This window comes from Belonocnema kinseyi, chromosome 9 (assembly GCF_010883055.1).
Source record: "Belonocnema kinseyi isolate 2016_QV_RU_SX_M_011 chromosome 9, B_treatae_v1, whole genome shotgun sequence".
Taxonomy (NCBI): Eukaryota; Metazoa; Arthropoda; class Insecta; order Hymenoptera; family Cynipidae; genus Belonocnema; species Belonocnema kinseyi.
Window position 1 is genome coordinate 45,686,356 of NC_046665.1, and position 17,234 is coordinate 45,703,589.

A 17,234-nucleotide genomic window follows, 5' to 3' on the forward strand; every position below is an offset into this window, starting at 1 on the left:
ATGAAAGAGGGAGCTCTTCTTAATATTTTGACACCAAAATCATGTCGATACACCTTACTGACTGCGAGTAAAGCCACCCACGCTTTAACTTGACAGACTGTAGATATAACAGGAAACGCGCAAGGCCGCAGTGTCTGCGATTGTCACTCAGGCGAGCAGCCAGGCGTGAACAAACAAAAGCGGAACGGGCTACAATGAGTTAGTTCACACTAACCGTCAGCCCCAAAATCGGTGCTATAAAAGAGTTTCACTGTGATAGAAGTCTCAGTGAGCACGGGCTCAATTAACTTCAAATGCTCACAAATGCAACATAAATTTCGACTTAAAATCTTACGAATTTAATGTGTTTCATATTGCACTCAATATGGTATTTACATTAATTTTACTTGAAAGAATGTTGTCCATTACTATCCTATTTTCGTGATACATATCTCTCTGTCTTGTATGTTTATACAGTTATTGGGCTACGTTACTTTTTGGGTTGGGGGTGGGGGGATTGCCTAAAGTTGTTAACTTAATTTATGGACAGCCCCTTACATACAATATTCTTTTTTCATAAGAAAACAGTAATTACATTCTAAATTAATTACTTCCACGCATGTACTGCTGCCTGTCTGAGGAATCTTATTTAAAATATAGTTACTGTATTTATTAAAAACAAGAGTTCTACTTGTTTAGATTTATTATCTTACAACTATTAAAACCAATTTATTTTGTTTAATTAGACTAATAAACACTCGCAGAAATCAACCAAAGATATGTAATTTAAAACCAAAGCAACAAATTCCTTTATTGTTTAAACAAAATATTTTGGTACAAGGTTATAGAAAATGATGTTTGTTTTTGTGCAAACTTACTTTCTGTTGCAGGTTGAGGAGAAGAATGACTATACAAAAATTGTTGTATGACACTATTTGGTTGCTTTATTACATTTGTTTTAATAATAATTTTTTTATACTCATTATAATTATTTATTCGTTTAAAAGGAAAAATATCGAAAATATCGATAATATCGATAGCTTTTATCCGATATATCGATTTTTTCGATATTTAGTTTCTGATATATCGATATTTAAAATATCGATAATTTTTTTTCGATATCGCACACTGCGGCATGATATTTTGTCATTAAAAAAATGCTTTGTCTTCATTTTTACTTAAAATAATGAATTCGTTAGTATTATTTTTAGTAAAATCTACATTTTCCAGTCTATCTCACTCAAACCCACACAACCCCCACCCAACCTCTTGGGTACCCCCCCCCCCATTTGGGATAGCAACCGCTACGTTTCATACATGGTTTGTGCGCCCCTGGTAATTTAAGCGAACTTTGATAAGATTATGTTCTGTTATGATCGTGAAAAACAATCTTGAAAGAATAATAAATTTAATTCATGAACTACAAATAGAGCCATCTCTACTGCATAGCTTATAAATATGTAAAGTAATGAGTGAAACAAAATACGAATAAAGATTCATCATTTATTGTTCACGAAATTCTCAAAGAATCAGCATTACTCTTTGAAACAATGAGGGCCGTCGTTGGAACATTACTCTTCACTTTCATAATTATTTGCAGTTCTATTCCTAAGTATAATATAATATATCAATAAATATTTTATAAATTTGAAGGTCGATTGCAAAATATTTATCTGATCAAAAAATTTAGTTATCATAAAATGAAAAACTTTTTACGACTCGCCTTTCTATATTTTTGTTTATCATTTGTTTAGGAAAATTATAAATTTACGCATACATTTAAAATTTAAGTATTTAAAATTTTAAGATTTCAAAAAATTTTTAATCTGCCGCACTCTATGCTATCTTAAATCTTTAAAAAGAAGATTTTCATTAAAATCGAGAGATAAACAGAAATATTTCAATTATTACGGATACCGAAATCGAGCTTTTTTTAGGATTCGTGTATATTCTTGGTTTGTGTTCATAGTGAAATTTTCATCATAGCCTTATCGAGAATGTCAATTTTTCAGTAGAACTTCAGGTAAATGTTTTTAACTACAAAATAACGTCTTAATACCTATCAGACTAAGAATGAAGACTTATTTTTCCAATCTGTAAAAAAAATGGTTAACCATGAACATTTATTCTTAAAGACATTTTTGTACACAATTTCGTAGACCAAATATCAAAGGCGTACAGTTACTATATTTTATGTTCTGCATACGTGTTTTCAATAGATTTTGCAGACTGATTTCAAATGAGGCCTGTGAATTGACGGTAGATGATAATTTATAAGTTTTTGTACAAAATTTTTTCACTTTAAGTATATCACAACAAAATTATCCTGCGATGCATCAACAGTAAAATTTGAACAAAAGATAAAATATATAATTAATAAGAGGTAAAGTTCCAGCCGGGAACTAGGTATCTAAACTTAAATGATAGAATGAATAAGAAAACTCTGTATTGATCTCCTGTAATATTATGAACAATAAATATATTTTTAAATGCAAAAAAAATTGATGGTAGCTTAATGATACTGAGAAAAAGACGATGAAAGCTGCTATTTTAATTCTGAAAGGAATGTATTACTTTGATCAAAAACATCATTCTGAGCATCTAAGGGCTTCTAGAATTGTTAATTTTAAATATAAATTTAAAATATCAAAATTGAAATGGTGAATCAAATATGCTGGATCATAATTGTAAAAACTAAACCGATTTCACTAAAAATTCTTAATCAGAATTGATTGCAATCGGTTTAATTTTGAAAATCATGATTCACCACATTGGATTTGCCATTTTCACATGAAGTATAGTATCTGTACGCCCTTCGTCTTCGGTAAAAAGTTTTTTACAAAAATTTCAGACTTTATCATAGATTTAGAAGTTTAATTGTTTTTACACCTCTATATTCTTCGTGTATTCACTAAGTATTTACCTTCAATTAAAATTTTTTTTTATAAAATAGTGCCAAATATTGATAATAAAAGTTTCAAGGATGAAAAAATTTGCGAATCCACTTCACATAATTATGAAATGAGTTTATTATTAAAATAGTATTTAAACAAATAATCTACCCAACTGAAAATTGCTATTGAGGTACCTATATAGGTTCCTATATAGGAGCCTAAATAGGATCCTACATAAGTTCCTAAATAGGAACCTGTATGTTTCATTGATGCAAAATCCTGTTAAACAAAACGAGAATCCAACCACCAAATTTGGACCACAACGAATAAATGAAAACCAAAAATCCTATTGTAATCAACGTTTCGGTGCTCATACAGTACCCTTATCAAGGCAAGAAAAATTGATCAATTTGATTATTGGACGATAAATGGGATTTTTAATTTGGATTTTGGTCTAATTTAAATATCGTAAATTTTCTATATATTTCACCTATAGGTGCCACCCTATAGAAAATGACATAGAATCCTATAAAGGATCCTATACAGGATCCTGTATATGTTTCTGTATGGGACCATATCTAGACGTGCAGTAGCATTCTATGGCATACCATTAGGTTCCATGAGGTACCAGTAGTTAGTTACCATTAGGTTCCTTATTAGGAAGCGTCTTATACAGGCGCCTATATAGGATCCTATGCTATTTCCTATAGGTGGTAATTATAGGGGAACCATATATAGGATACTATGTAGGTTCCTCTATATGAGCGGCTGACAATAAAAAGTGCCTTAAAATGGATATAATTGCACGGCTGTAAAAAGTAGCAATAGAATATTGGCTGTAAAAAGTAGACAACGGTGCTTGGGCCGTAAGAAAGGTAAACAGAAAAACTTGGCAGTAAGAAGTGGACAAGCCTCATTCAAAGCCGAAAATGCACGAGGGCGAATTTGATCTCGCCCGACTGAACGATTCGCTTTCAGTGGCTAACTAGCTATTAAGAGTTTTTCGGTAAACTGAATATTCACTGAATTTTGCAGGACCTTCAGGCCGTCAAGAGAATGGAAGAAAGTTTATGGCAACGATTTAAACGATTACTTTGCGATGATTTCTGAGAGAAAATTAAAAAGAGACCACAAAACATTTTTTATTGTTTTATAAAATTGTTAAAAGTGTGTAAAATATTTTTTAGACTTTTGCAATTTTTCCATATTAGATAATTTTAGAAAAATTAAGGACATAATTCTTTTAAAGCGTTCTTGTACAATTTTGTTGCACATCTTTTTTCAAAGTTTATGTTGGTTTAAATAATGTACTTTCAAATTTGAGTAAGTTTAAGAGGTATTCAGAAATTTTAAACGATTAAAAAATAATTAAAACTTGTAAAGATTTTTAAAGAATTTTGTAAGGTTTGATGAAAATTTTAAAAAATTTAGGTTCCTAGGAATAATTAAAATAATTTTTTATTTCGAAAAATTAATTTCAAGAGATTATTTAAGAACATTTTAACACATTACGAAAGATTTTAAAAATTATCAAAGAAGAATCTGAATTATTTCAAAGGCACCTTTTTTTAATTTTTCAGAATTAAGCAATTATCAGGAAAACGACGTGAATAGAAAAAAGAATTTTTTAATATTCGTGTGTTGATATTAAACGATTTATTATGATGAATAATCAACTCTAGGAGAAAATTGAAGAAGGTTTTTAAAAATAAAATTCCTAAAATTTTCTGCAAAGAGTGTTAAATATTTTAAAGTGAAATTTTTTTTCTAGAATTCGAGAGATTCAAAAATAATTTAAACTTTAGATGATTTCTAGAAATTAAAAGTTTGAAAGATGTCAAAAACATAGTTTAGTAGCTGCTGCGATAATTAAAAGTGAAAATATAATTAATTACTAAAAACAGAATTATAATTTATGATTTCATATCTGTCAAAAAGCATTAATAGAACATTGGCAGTAAAAAGTGGACACGTGCATGTCCACTTTTTATAGCCACAAATGTGTGTAGATTTTTTACCGCCGGTTATGCCATCGTTTTTTTCTTTTCTGTAAGGTCATGATACACTATTCGCCAACCTTGCACTATGGATTGAAACTTCAGAAATATTTGAGCCTTGTTACATTTTTTTCTTTTCATCGGCGTTAACAATTGAATTATCATAAATTTAATTGAAACCTTGTTTTTTGCAAGCCAAGAGATTCGTCTGTTGCAACTTCCCTAGCTCCCATCACTGATTGGCACATGTTGCGTACAGCCAATGACAGAGGAAGCAGGAATGGATTGTGAGACCCCACCTTACGGATAGGTGGAGTGGTGGGGTCACCTCTTGAGTTACATTAAGGGCATGCTCTTCGGTGACCACGTGACCAAACTAGTCCTCGGTTATGAACTTTTTTTTTGGTGTTCACTGTGTCCACACGCATTGACATATCGTGTTTAAACTTTGACGGATAAAATAAAAAACACTAAAGAACGTATGTATTACGTCAATATATTGGTAATTTCAAAGAAAGTTTATTTATAGATGAATGGCATAGGATATTACCATTCGAGTTATAACACTTTGCAGATCATTTTTGGTTTGATGCTTTTTAGATGTTTTGATTCGCTCATATTGAGCACTGACACCAATTTTATACTGAATCGTCTAAACCTTGAAAAAAGTTAATATAAGCTATAAAATTTGCAAATTCATTGAAAATGAACAAATAAGTATCTGCATACACGTAACCTATCATTATTTTTTGAACATTTTTTGTGATTTCTAGCGGAGAAAACATGGACATAGGAAACACGGGACTAGACATGCCATCCTAACTTGGCGAACGGGATTGAATCCACGGGAGGGGGGAGAAATCCATGAGTGGGGAGAGCCGCCATCTTACGTTGTGTCATTTGATTATGCGCACGAGCATTTTTGCTGACAAACTGTGCATGAAAATATAAACACGTGGGCGCTGTCATGTTTGTCGCGGGACATGAAAAGGTGGCGAACCCCCCCCCCCCCTCATTGCATCACCACCGGAATGGCATGCCTAGTCCCTTGTTTCCTATGCCCATGGGAGAAAAAAAGAAACTTTGAACGTCGATAAAGTCAAAATCAAGTGACTAAGTCCGTTCATGACATTTTTTTGTAAATTGCTTTTCATTTTTTTGGTCCTAAAAATAAAAGATAAATCTTAAATTGGAAACATAGCAACACCAGCAATGTGCTAAAATTTACTCGTCGGAGGTCCTCAACCAACTTCCATAATTCTTGACTTTGAATCGATCAGCTGATAACTATTGTTGACAGTGAACCAACCAGCGGGGCTCAGCGTCAGACTTGTCTTGTTTTTCGCCCCCGGGCGAAATTTTATTTTTATTGATTTTTTTTATTAACTTAGAATTGTTTCACACCAGTACAAAAATCCACAAGAATATATAAACATAAGAAAATTTTAATTATTTTCTGAAGATACACATTTCTCAAGCTGGGATTTGGACAGATTTTCGAGTATCTACTTTATTGATGTTAAAAGTTTATTTCCTATTCCTATAGTATTTTACTAGAAAGCTTTCTTCGTAACTATAAACATTTAGATATATACAAACGTTTCTTAGTGCTTTCTGTATAACTTCCTAAATCCTGAACACGATATCTCAATCCGTGTGGACGTAGTAAGGAAAAAAAAATCAAAACCATTTCATTCTCTATACACAAAAATTTCATGAATTAACTTAGTCACTTGATCTAGATTTTATCGACGTTCAAAGTTTCTATTTTTCTCCGCTAGAAATCGCTAAAAATGCTCAAAAAATAATGATAGGTTACGTGTGTGCAGATACTTATTTGTTGAATTGCAACGAATGTGCAAATTTTATTGCTTATATTAATTTTTTTCAAGGCTTAGACGATTTAGTAGAAAATTGGTATCAGTGCTCAATATGAGCGAATCAAAAAATCTAAAATGCATCAAACCAAAAATGATCTGCAAAATGCTATAACTCGAATGGTAATATCCTATTCCATCGATTTATAAATAAACTTTCTTTAAAATTACCAATGTATTGATGTATACAAACGTTCTTTAGTACTTTTTATTTTATCTGTCAAAGTTTAAACACAATATCTCAATCCGTGTGGACACAGTGAGCACCAAAAAAAAACGTTCATAATCGGGGACTAGTTTGGTCACGTGGTCACCGAAGAGCATGCCCTTAAACGAGATGTTTACGTTTTGAAAGAGATGCAATAAACGAGGTTTGAGTGTGAGCTTTGACTTAGAGTTGCAATCACTTCATGTTTGTACTTCAATGTATTCTTCTCCCGTAAGTACGACTACCATTGATAGCTTTTTTTAATATAATACTTCAAGCTGAAACCCCTTTTTTGTTTGGAAAACGTCTTTCATGTTTTTAAACATAATGTAAAAAATTTTACGTAACGGCGATGAGGGGAAGGCCAAAAAGAAATGTTACGGTCTGTGTCACATTGCGTTGGGGGAGGGGGCATTTTAATAACTAATTAACATACTTTTAGAATATTTTAAAATTTATTCTGTCCTGGGGTCAAACATGGTACAAAAAAACGCCGAGAAATTTGGAATAAGAACTGTTGTTTACACATTAATTTAAAAAATGAACAATATTTATAGTTTTATAAAATTTCCAAAATATTATTTAAATCTGATACACATTGACTTTTATTAAGAATATTCTTTCAAATAATTGGTAATTTTTTTAAATTTACATGTTTCTTACCATCTTTGGCCTTATAAAATAGATTTCACGAATTAAATTATAGAAATATCTCCATTAGTTAGTAAAAGACTATGAAGAACTTTTACCAAAGAATACGTAGATTTGGTCTAGCAGAAATCATCCCCGTATAAGCTAACTTGTAGTAATAGTGTTTGAAACAAATAGCAAGGTTGCAATATATATATATATATGTGTGTGTGTGTGTGTGTGTATAAGGCTTCCAGTTATAACAAGTAACTGCGAATATTTTAATTCGAATTAACGTAAATTTTTTATTTAACAACAAAATTACAACTTTTTGTTGCTAAACTCTTCCGTGATACCATTTTTTCTAAGAGTTTCAAATTCATTAAAAAGGTCATAAATCAATTAATTAAGTAAACAAAAATAATTATTAGTGGGTTAGAGTAACTACAAAAATTGTTAATAATGTTATGAACAAATTAACTCACAAAAGTCATTTTTTCGTGATTCGCAATGATTAGCTAATTTTGACCCATAGCTTTTGCATAAACTATCACAGATAATGATTTGCGCTTACAATAAGTTAAAAATAGATAATAGTTGCCAATTATTTAAACAATTTTTATAAACAAATGCACATTTGGACCATTTTTTCACGAATATGATTGATTTTTTTTGCGGAATCAACTTGAAATGTCTTACCAAAGACACCTTTTTAATATTTTTCATAGCGCTCGAAAAGTGTTGATTATTTAAACAATGTTCATAAACAAATGCACATTTTCACCATTTTTTCATGCATAGGCTTGATTTTTTTTGTGGAATCAATTCGAAACGTCTTGCAAAAGACTCTTCGAGTTGATACTCTCAGCCATTTTTAACTTATGTGGACCTGAAAAGGGACATTTTCAGGTAGGCATTCGTGCTTCAGTATGTAAGAATCGAGCTCACTCATTGAAGACTGAGATACTTTCAGCCATGTTTGACTCATGTGGCCCTGAAAAGGGCAGTTTTTAGGTAGGCATTTATGCTTCAGTAAGTAAGAATCGAGCTCGCTCCTTGGAGATTGTCATGCTTTCAGCCATTTCTGACAGAGGTTTCATCTTCCTGGATTCTACTTTTCTATAACTGCTTATCAAAGGGTCCGAATGGAGCAGAAGATGATGAACATCTAGGTTCGTCATTTGTCTGTCAGACATTCTGCTGTTATTAGCTCTAACTTTTCTAAAGATCTTATTGTTTCCCTCTTGCGACTCTTCTGAATACCAACCAATTGGTAGCTAAAAAAAAGATGGAATTATATCACTTCCGTGAATAATCACCTTATGTACTGATGGTGGCATTTCATACCAAGAATAAAGATTTATGCAAAGATCAGCGGTTTCCAAACAGTAAGTCTTCAATTTCGCACAATTAACTATCCTTCCGCAAGTTATAACTTGTAATATATCGTAGAATCTCGTGATCAGATCTTGATCCAAACCGGTTATTTTAGCAACCGATTTAGCTTTTCCCAAAAAGGAACGGACAGCATTTCCGGTATTTGTTGTTTCATAACCCTGCTTCACCACATCAACTGTTAAACCCAGTTTGGATCATAAATGTTTCTGAATACGTTCCTTTCTTGATTTTTTCATTTCCTTTTCTTCCTTTTTTCTTGCGGAAAACTTTTTAAAATCCATATTGTAGGAAACATCGAACAAATATGCCAGAACAGGAATCCTGGCATGCAACGCCGAGACCAAATTTATAATGTGCCTCATTGCATGGAATTTTAGCTACATATGGTAAGTTGTTAACATATTTTGATCCAACTCCACAAATATTGTAGCGAGAAGATGTTTTCTGTCCAGTTAGAATATTACATACCTTTCCATCAATCATCGTACACTTTAAGTCAAAGCTGATATCAAAACTCATTCCACTGACACCAATGGAATAGGTACGAACTTTTTCCAGAAGCTTTATGTGATAGTTGTACTCTTTTCTTTATAAGAGAATTAGTTTCTTTAAGGAAATTAAATTTAATTGTCCTACAGAAATTGACAGATAAAGGTGTTTTGTTCGTCCAAATAATATCACCATCTGCTTTTAATTGAAGAGGGACGAAGGAAATCAAAAAGAAAGATTTATCCGTGAAAAGGCTCTTGTGATAGCTGATGTTTTCTTCACTCTCAGAATCACTGTTATAAGATTCATCGTTTGCATCCACATCATCACTCTTCTTTGATAATTCTTTGGATAATTCTTCCTTGCTATAATTTGAAGCAAGTTCTCGGACGCGCCTTTTCTTCGTCTTTTCGGATCCATCTTCAAATGATAATCGTGGTCTTCCTCTCTTTAGAACATTATTTAAACCTTTTGTCTGGATAGGTGGACAAGGAAAAGTTACCTTGAACTCTGCTTCTAAGAATGCAGCATGATTTTGAACAAACAATGCTTTCTCCCTACAGACACTTTTCCATTTTCTATTATACAAAGGCATAAACGAGTCAACCAATTTTTTTCTTATAACCATTAATTGACTTTCATCAAGAGAAGACGTAGCATTAATATTATACAAAATCAAATCTACTTTGTTACATTTTGATTATGGATCGCTATTCCAAATTTTGTCACATAAGTTCTGATTTTTTATTCTGTATTCCATGTTAAAAAATACTTCGAAGGATTCCCTCAATATCTCCGTAGAAATACGCAGTCTATTTGAGAACGTCTTCCATTAAGCAAAATAAAACCAATTCAGAAAAACAAATCAACAACGACTTTAAGTTGCTCCTGCTACAGTCAACTATTTTTAGGTATAGTTGATACCAAGAACAATTTATTTGTAGCTGCAGCAACTTCAAGTCGTTCCTGATTTTGTTTGCTTCATTTGTTTTCTTTTATTTCAAGAAAGATTTATTTGCAAGCAGTCTTTGCCAAGACATTTTCAGTTCATTCTGCAAAAAAATCTAGCCTTTTAAAAAAATGGTAAAAATGTGCATTTCTTCATAAATTTTTAAAAAATAATTACCAGTTTCTCTCATTATTAAAAATATGTCAGCAAAGAGTCTTTTGCAAGACATTTTGCATTGATGCCGCAAAAAAAAATCAGAGCTATTCATGAAAAAATGGTCAAAATGTGGAATTGTTTATAAAAATTGTTTAAATAATTGGCAATTATTATCTATTCCTAACTTATTGTAAGCGCACATCATTATCTGTGATACTTTATACAAAAGCTGTGGGTTAAAATTAGCTAATCATTGCGAATCACGAAAAAATGACTTTTGTGAATTAATTTGTTTATAACATTATTAACCATTTTTTTAGTTACTCTAACCCACTGGAAATTATTTTTAGTCACTTATTTAATTCATTTATGACCTTTTTAAATAAATTTGAATGTCGTAGAAAAAATGGTATCACGGAAAAGTTTAGCAACAAAAAGTTGTAACTTTGTTGTTCAATAAAAAATTTCAGTTAAGTCGAATTAAAATATCCGCAGTTACTTGTTATAACTGGAAGCCTTACGATCATTTCTAAAAAAAACATCAAAATCGGTTAAGAATTGCACTGTCGGTCGATTTTCGTCCAAAAAAGGTGCTTTTTTCCCACTGTGGGGCGGTTCGAGTATTCTAAAAGAAACTTATCTAAAGATCTTTGGCATCAATATGCGAAGATTTATTTATTCAAAATCTGTTGGTCGTTAAGACCCAATTTTGTTATATTTCTATTGGTGGTCATTGACGTTTCTATTACATTGGTTCTACTGACCCAGTAAGAATTTCTAGAATTATACACAAAGATAAAATCTTCACACCTTTGAGGTAATATAATAAAAACTTATTAAGACAAACAAGGGTCAGAGGCCCTACAATAATCACCGTGATTATTATAATAAGGTGTCAACCGTAACAGGGCGTCACACCTGACGCGTGGGAGCAAGGTCGAGTCGAGATCCCTTCGGACTCCAGGTGCAAGGGATTAACTTCAAAGGGTAACAGAGACGCGGCTCTTCCGAAAGATAAAGAGGGATTTTCAGGGAGAATATTTTCGATTTTACAAACTAGCTCCTTGGACTTCAAAATCAATTGAGACTATATTCTCTTTACCTGAAAACCAGACTTAACCTTTTTTGAACAGGTTGCAATCGAATTTACGATTGTGGACTCCTAAGAAGTTAAGGATGGTTGAAGGGTGATAAATTTCTACGGCACAACTTCTTGGCCTCAGTGACGAGAAATTTATCCTAGCCCTTAAAAAACAAAACAAACAACTAAAATGAATTTTTTATATTTGTTATTTTTACTTTTCCAGTGTCTTTAAGCTGCTCAATGTTTAAGTAAAAATCATATACTGGAAAACGATAAAAGAAATCTCTATTTCTCCGACTGGTCCAAAAGGTTAAAGCCTGTACAACCGTTTGTTAAGATTGAAAAAAAAATTGGTATTAATTTAATGACAAGTTTTCATAGTCTTTTACAAGTATAAAGATATTTTCATAAGTGTATCTGTGAAATCTATTTCCTAAGGCCAAAGATGTTAAAAAACATCGTAAAGTTAGGAAAATTACCAACAACTTACAAGAATATTAAAAATAAAAGTCAATGTGTATCATATTCAAATAATATATTGAAAATTTTATAAAAGTATTAATATTGTTCATTTTTTATATTAATGTATACAGAGTGCAACCGTTTTTATTCGAAATTTCACATCGGTCTTGTGTACCATCTTTGACCCTACGGCAGAATCAAACAAAAATATTATAAAAATATGTTCATTAGTTACTAAAGTGCCCCCCCCCCTCCCTTCGCAATATGAGAGATCGTAACATTTGTTTTTGGTCCTCCCCTCATCGCCTTTACGTCCAATTTTTTATATTATGTTTGAAAATATAACAGACGTTTCCTAAATAAAAAAGGGGTTTTAAGAAGAAGTGTTATCTTTAAATAAATCAAACAACTTTTTTAACAATAAAGGCTTTTTTAATATTTTTGTAGTCACACAAATATTGAAGTTACTTAACCTATAAGTACTATTTGAAATTCCCCAACTTAAAACTTTTTTCACTACAATAAAAAATAAATGATGATATTAATAATGACATAACATAAAAATTTCGAATAAATATTTATTTGTTGAAAGTTTTCAAACACTTTATTTCAACTTAAAATTATATTTCTGAGAATGAAACAAAAAGAAAATAAGTATTATTAGTTTTTTTTAATTTGTATAAATATAATTATTATAAGATTTTCAAGGAAATTGAAAAAAGATTCTAGCATGTTTTTAAGAAATCGCTTTATTTGACAGAATATTACAAAACATTAGGTTGAATTCCAGTCATTTTCAAAAATGCTTAGGAAGGTTTACGAAATTGGTGGGAAATTAAGAAATATTTAATACATTTTTTGAAATGTTTTCAAATTTCTGAATATTTCTTATCTGTTTGACTCATCTTAAATTCCTGAAAATATTTTTAACTGACTCAAATTTTTTTAAAAATTTGGAAATAGCATTCAAAATGTTAAAAAATGGCCTTATAATCTTGTAAATTTTCGCAAGCATTTCAAGCAAGCGTTTAAAGCTCCTGAAGTCTATTTTTAAAATTTTTAAAATTTTTAATTTCTAAAAATCTTCCTACAGTTATTCCAAGGAAGCCAAATTTTTTTTAATTTTCGTCAAACCTTACAAAATTCTTCAAAAATCTTTATAAGTTTTAATTATTTTTAATCGTTTAAAATATTTTAACGTCTCTTAAACTTACTCAAATTTGAATGTACATTATTTAAACCAACATAAACAAAAAAAAAATGTGCAACAAAATTACACAAGTAGTCTTTAAAAGAATTATGTTGCTTAACTTTTCTAAAATGCTTTAATATGGAAAAATTGCAAAAGTATAAAAAATATTTTACACACTTTTAAAAAATTTTAGGAAACAATAAAAAATATTTTGCGATCTATTTTCAATTTTCTCTTGGAATTCATTGCAAAGCAATCGTTTAAAACGTTGCCATGAACTTTATTTCATTCCTTTGACGGCCTGGACGCTCTGCGAAATTCAGTTAACCAAAAAACTCCTAATAGCTAGTTAGCCAAAAAAAGCGAATCGTCCAGTCGGATGATATCGTGTTCGTCCTCGTACATTTTCGGCTTTGAACGAGGATTGTCTTCGCAGCGTGTAACAGAGCAAATTCATTGACACACGACGTTTGTCCACTTTTTACTACCAAGTTTTGCTGTTCCCCTTTCTCATGGCCCAAGCACCGTTGTCTACTTTTTACAGCCAATATTCTATTGCTACTTTTTGCAGCCGTGAAATTATATCCATTTTTTTAGGCACTTTTCTATAGCTGCTTCTCACTTACCAACGAGATATTTTCACTTAGAAGAAATAAATCAAAACGTATCCCTGTAGGTCATTCTCATCAAAAAATCGACGATTTTGAGATAACATTTTTAAAAAAAAACCGCCCATACTGCGCCCTAGTTATCACTGCTTCATAAATATACTATATAAACTAAATCTCTATTATCCTTTTACAGAATTCAGTTCACAATGGAAGATTCCAGATGATCATCTAGAGCGCTGGAATACTATCCCCCCTCCATTGCCCTCAAATGATGAGGTCAGTCCGGTACACCCTAATCCAGAACGTCAACTTGAAAATCATCAACCAGCTGGCCCTTTGCGCCCACCTTATAATGGCCACGTTCTTCCAAATAGTCCACCTGATGCAAATATTCCACCTAACGAAAATCTTCCAATCGGTTATCATGTTCATAATATGCCTTTTCGAATGAGTCCAGTTTTTCAAGGCACAGCCCCTCGACGCCTTTCCTCCATCAATAGATATTTAGCTCCAGAGCCTGGTAGTGTCAATGTTCCTAGAAACCTACGACCTTCAGATGGTAAGCACCAGTAAATGCGAAATAAAAATGGTTCATGAACTTTATGTCAAATTCGCAACATATGAAAATCATGTACGTGATAATTTTGAAAATAAAATCGTAATTCACTAACAAATGAATCACTCAAATAAATGTCTGGTTAAATAAACCAGAATTCTGGTTAATTATGCCCATGCTATTTTGTATGGTTAGAGTAACCAGAATTCTGGTTAAATTAACCAGAAAATCTGGTTAATAGAACAAGATTTCTGTTTACACTAACCAGAAAAATCATTAGGGCATACTTAAAAAGAATTCTGGGTGATTTAACCAGACATTTTTTGTAGTGATGTGCTTTATTTCTTCATTGCCATTCGACTTTTCAGGAAAACGTTGTTCCTATACGTAAATATTTTTTAAACAGAATATAATGTACACAAATATATAAGATGTTAACTTGTTGACCAGGGTGTAATAATATTCTTGTAGATGGAAGTCAAAATTTCAGTCAATTACTAGTCAGTTTACTGAAATTACGCCTGAGAGATTCTCAGTACGTATATGGTATACGTTTCGACTGTACGTCGACAGTCCTCATCAGTATAAAATACTTCTATCTACGAAATTTGGCACATGTATGATCATAATACATACTTTGTAAACGTAAAGACTTAAAAAAGGGCAGGCATGGTGAGAGTTCTTTAAAAATTATGTACGAAATAGTCAAAAAAGAACATTACAAATTGGAGCAGTAATACAAATAAATGAGTGTCGTGATAATTATAATAGAAATAAAAATTATGTATAGCATTGTTGCTATTTTTAACAACATAAAACATTTCCATACACATACGTTTGAAGTAGTATGCTTCTTTAGCTAAAATAATAAAGTTTTCAAAATTAAATGAGTGTTTGTTTAAAGTTGCATGTTTTGAAAGAGCAGTATTAAGTCTTTTGTTATTGCAATCTCTCATGTGTTCCTTTAATCTTACATCGATGTACCGTTTGGTTTCGCCAATATAACATTGCTCACAATCTAAGCATGTTAATTAATACATTACGTTAGTAATTTTATTTTTCGGAATTGGATCTTTTTGAGTTCTGAACAAACTGAAGGGGTCTTTAACAGGTTTGAAAATAATTTTTATGTCATGTTTTTAAAATAATTTTTGGAGAATTCTGGACATTTGTGGATTATAAGGTAAAACAATATAACTATCTAAGTTCAAATCACTGCTTAAGTTGTTAAAATTCTGGATAGACATGAGAGTTTTGCTATCGTAACTATTTGTTCTATTAACTTGTTAACAAGTTTTTCAGCGAAAACATTAGTTTTAAGTGTGTGAGAAACAATTTCTAAATTTGTATCATGGAAAGAGACGTGGGAAAGTTTAATAGCTATGTCGACTAAATTGTTGATAATACTAGTTTTATAAGGAGGATATGTGATAGCACGAAAATTTGTGTATCTGCCAGACCAAGTAGGTTTACGGAACCAGTTAGTGTAAATTTTACCATTAATATTGGAGATTTGTACATCTAGGAAGGAAATACTTGTCTCATGCTCATATTTAATAGTGAATTATTATCTTTAATGATAGTTATTAAACAATTCTTTAAATGTTTCAATTTGATTGAGGGGTAGACAAGAAAGAATGTCGTCGACATATCTATAGAAAAAAAGTGGAGAAAAATTCTGGTTTTGAAAGAGAATATCTTGTTCTAAGGATTCTATTACTAAACCAGATACTGCGGCAGAGATGGGAGAACCCATAAATACTTCATATGTCTGTTTACAGATTTTTCCTTGAAAAGTACAATAAGCATTCTCCAAACAGAATGTTAACAATTGTATAAAAAATTCGTAATGTAATTTAAGATCTTTACTTTCGATGGCGAATTGTGTAAAATGAGATTTAAAATTAATATAATTTTTATTTGTAAGGAAACGTAAATTGAAAGCTAATTCAGATCTAAATTCATTCCTATTATTATCCTCCATAAGATGTATATTAACTTCAGTGTTAAACAAGGTATCTTTTACAAATCAGTTCTTGTTGTTTTATGGTAAACAAAAGTTTTATCTCAGACTAAGGTAATATTCCACGTTGTTCGGTAACCTAGTTTTTGTTTTGTTGATAACACAGGCCCACAAAAAAAACAAAAGTGTCTGTTCAATTGACCACACCTATATATTCTTATGTATTTTTCGACGCTGAATCCGAATTTGCAATAAAAAAGTAGGGTCCAGCTACTTTTTTATGGGGTTTTGATCGAAAAACCTCATTTTTAACGGTTTTTTCATGGTTTTTTTTTTTAATAAAAAAAATAACGAAAAATTTTATTTTTTTGATTTCAGAATCGAATTCTACGGGAAAAAATACATCTAAAACCATGTTTTGATTTTTTTTTACAAAAATTTCAACCCACCTTACGGCGATGAAAAGGCAGAAAATCGCGAAAAGTGAAAATTTGCTTCAAATTTGATTTAAATGACATTAAAATCAAGTTTTACGATTTTAAACCGATTTATAAACATTGAAAATACTTTACTGGGGGTTTTTGAGGTCGCTGATCACGAATTTTAAGTCATTTTTTTCAAAAAACAACTCCCAGTCGGCGTAAGTGGACAATAAGCGTGATAAATTGATATTTTTTTCAAAAAATAGATGTTTTGGATACTGTTCTGGAGGTTTTCCACTACATGAATCACAAAACTAGAACTTTTTTCGACCCTTGATCATAAAGTAAGACTTAGAACCTATGTATA

The 17,234-nt window shown here is 31.2% G+C and overlaps 2 protein-coding genes across 2 annotated transcripts in view; one reads left to right on the forward strand and one right to left on the reverse strand.

Annotated features, from left to right (window-relative positions):
- The window catches only part of LOC117180898, a 49,692-nt gene extending 35,092 nt beyond the window's left edge, over positions 1-14,600 (forward strand). Inside the window, exon 2 of the mRNA XM_033373499.1 lies at positions 14,120-14,600. Coding sequence (XP_033229390.1) covers positions 14,120-14,499 — 380 coding nt within the window. The 3' untranslated portion in view covers positions 14,500-14,600. The remainder of the gene's footprint in view (positions 1-14,119) is intronic.
- The window catches only part of LOC117180897 (homogentisate 1,2-dioxygenase), a 235,894-nt gene that overhangs the window by 112,414 nt on the left and 106,246 nt on the right, over positions 1-17,234 (reverse strand). The window lies entirely within an intron of this gene.